Consider the following 596-nt stretch of genomic DNA (forward strand, 5'->3'; position numbering starts at 1 on the left):
CACTCTGCGGGAGGAGAGGGAGGAAGTTCCGTTCTCGGCTCGGGCGGCCGTCCAGGGCCCTGTCTCCGGCCTCAGGGGATCCGCCTCCTCCGGATCGGGCCTCACCCCGCCCCGGCCCCAGCCCTCTCCCTCGTTCTCCAGTTTCTCCGCCTCGCCGCCCAGCGTCGGCCCCGCCCCAGGCTCACTAGTGTCGCAGTTGGCACCGAAATAGCCGTGGCGGCAGCGGCACTCGCCAGGCCGCACGCACACCTCGTTCTCCGAGCACGTGGAGTTGCCTTCGCACACAGCTGAGGACGAGACAGATGGAGCGGGAGCTGCCAGGGTTTCTCCTCCGCCCCCACTCCCTCCCGGACCCCCGGGGCGCCCGACTCACCGATCCCGCACTCGTCTCCCTGCTGTCTCCAGCCAGTGCAGCACGCGGGCACTTGGGAGCTGCGGGCAGAAGGAGCAGAGGCTGACACCCCTCCGTCCCACCCCTTTGGGGAAGGCGGTCTGCACCGCCCGGGCTCCTCCCTCTCTCCCCCTCTGCTGCACCTCCTTGAATTGGCCCTGGGGAGGTGGTTACCGAGGGCCAGCCTGTAGTAGGTTTGGGAAAC

The 596-nt window shown here is 69.3% G+C and overlaps 1 protein-coding gene across 1 annotated transcript in view; it reads right to left on the reverse strand.

Annotated features, from left to right (window-relative positions):
• Positions 1 to 596, reverse strand: part of Scarf2 (scavenger receptor class F member 2) — a gene marked incomplete at its 5' end in the record, with an annotated part of 4470 nt that extends 3874 nt beyond the window's left edge. The window contains 2 exon segments of the mRNA XM_033758561.1: positions 4 to 287; positions 374 to 596. Of these exon segments, the coding sequence (XP_033614452.1) occupies positions 4 to 287; positions 374 to 596 (507 nt within the window).

This window comes from Fukomys damarensis, unplaced genomic scaffold (genome assembly GCF_012274545.1).
Source record: "Fukomys damarensis isolate Sample0158 unplaced genomic scaffold, DMR_v1.0_HiC HiC_scaffold_34, whole genome shotgun sequence".
Lineage (NCBI taxonomy): Eukaryota > Metazoa > Chordata > Mammalia > Rodentia > Bathyergidae > Fukomys > Fukomys damarensis.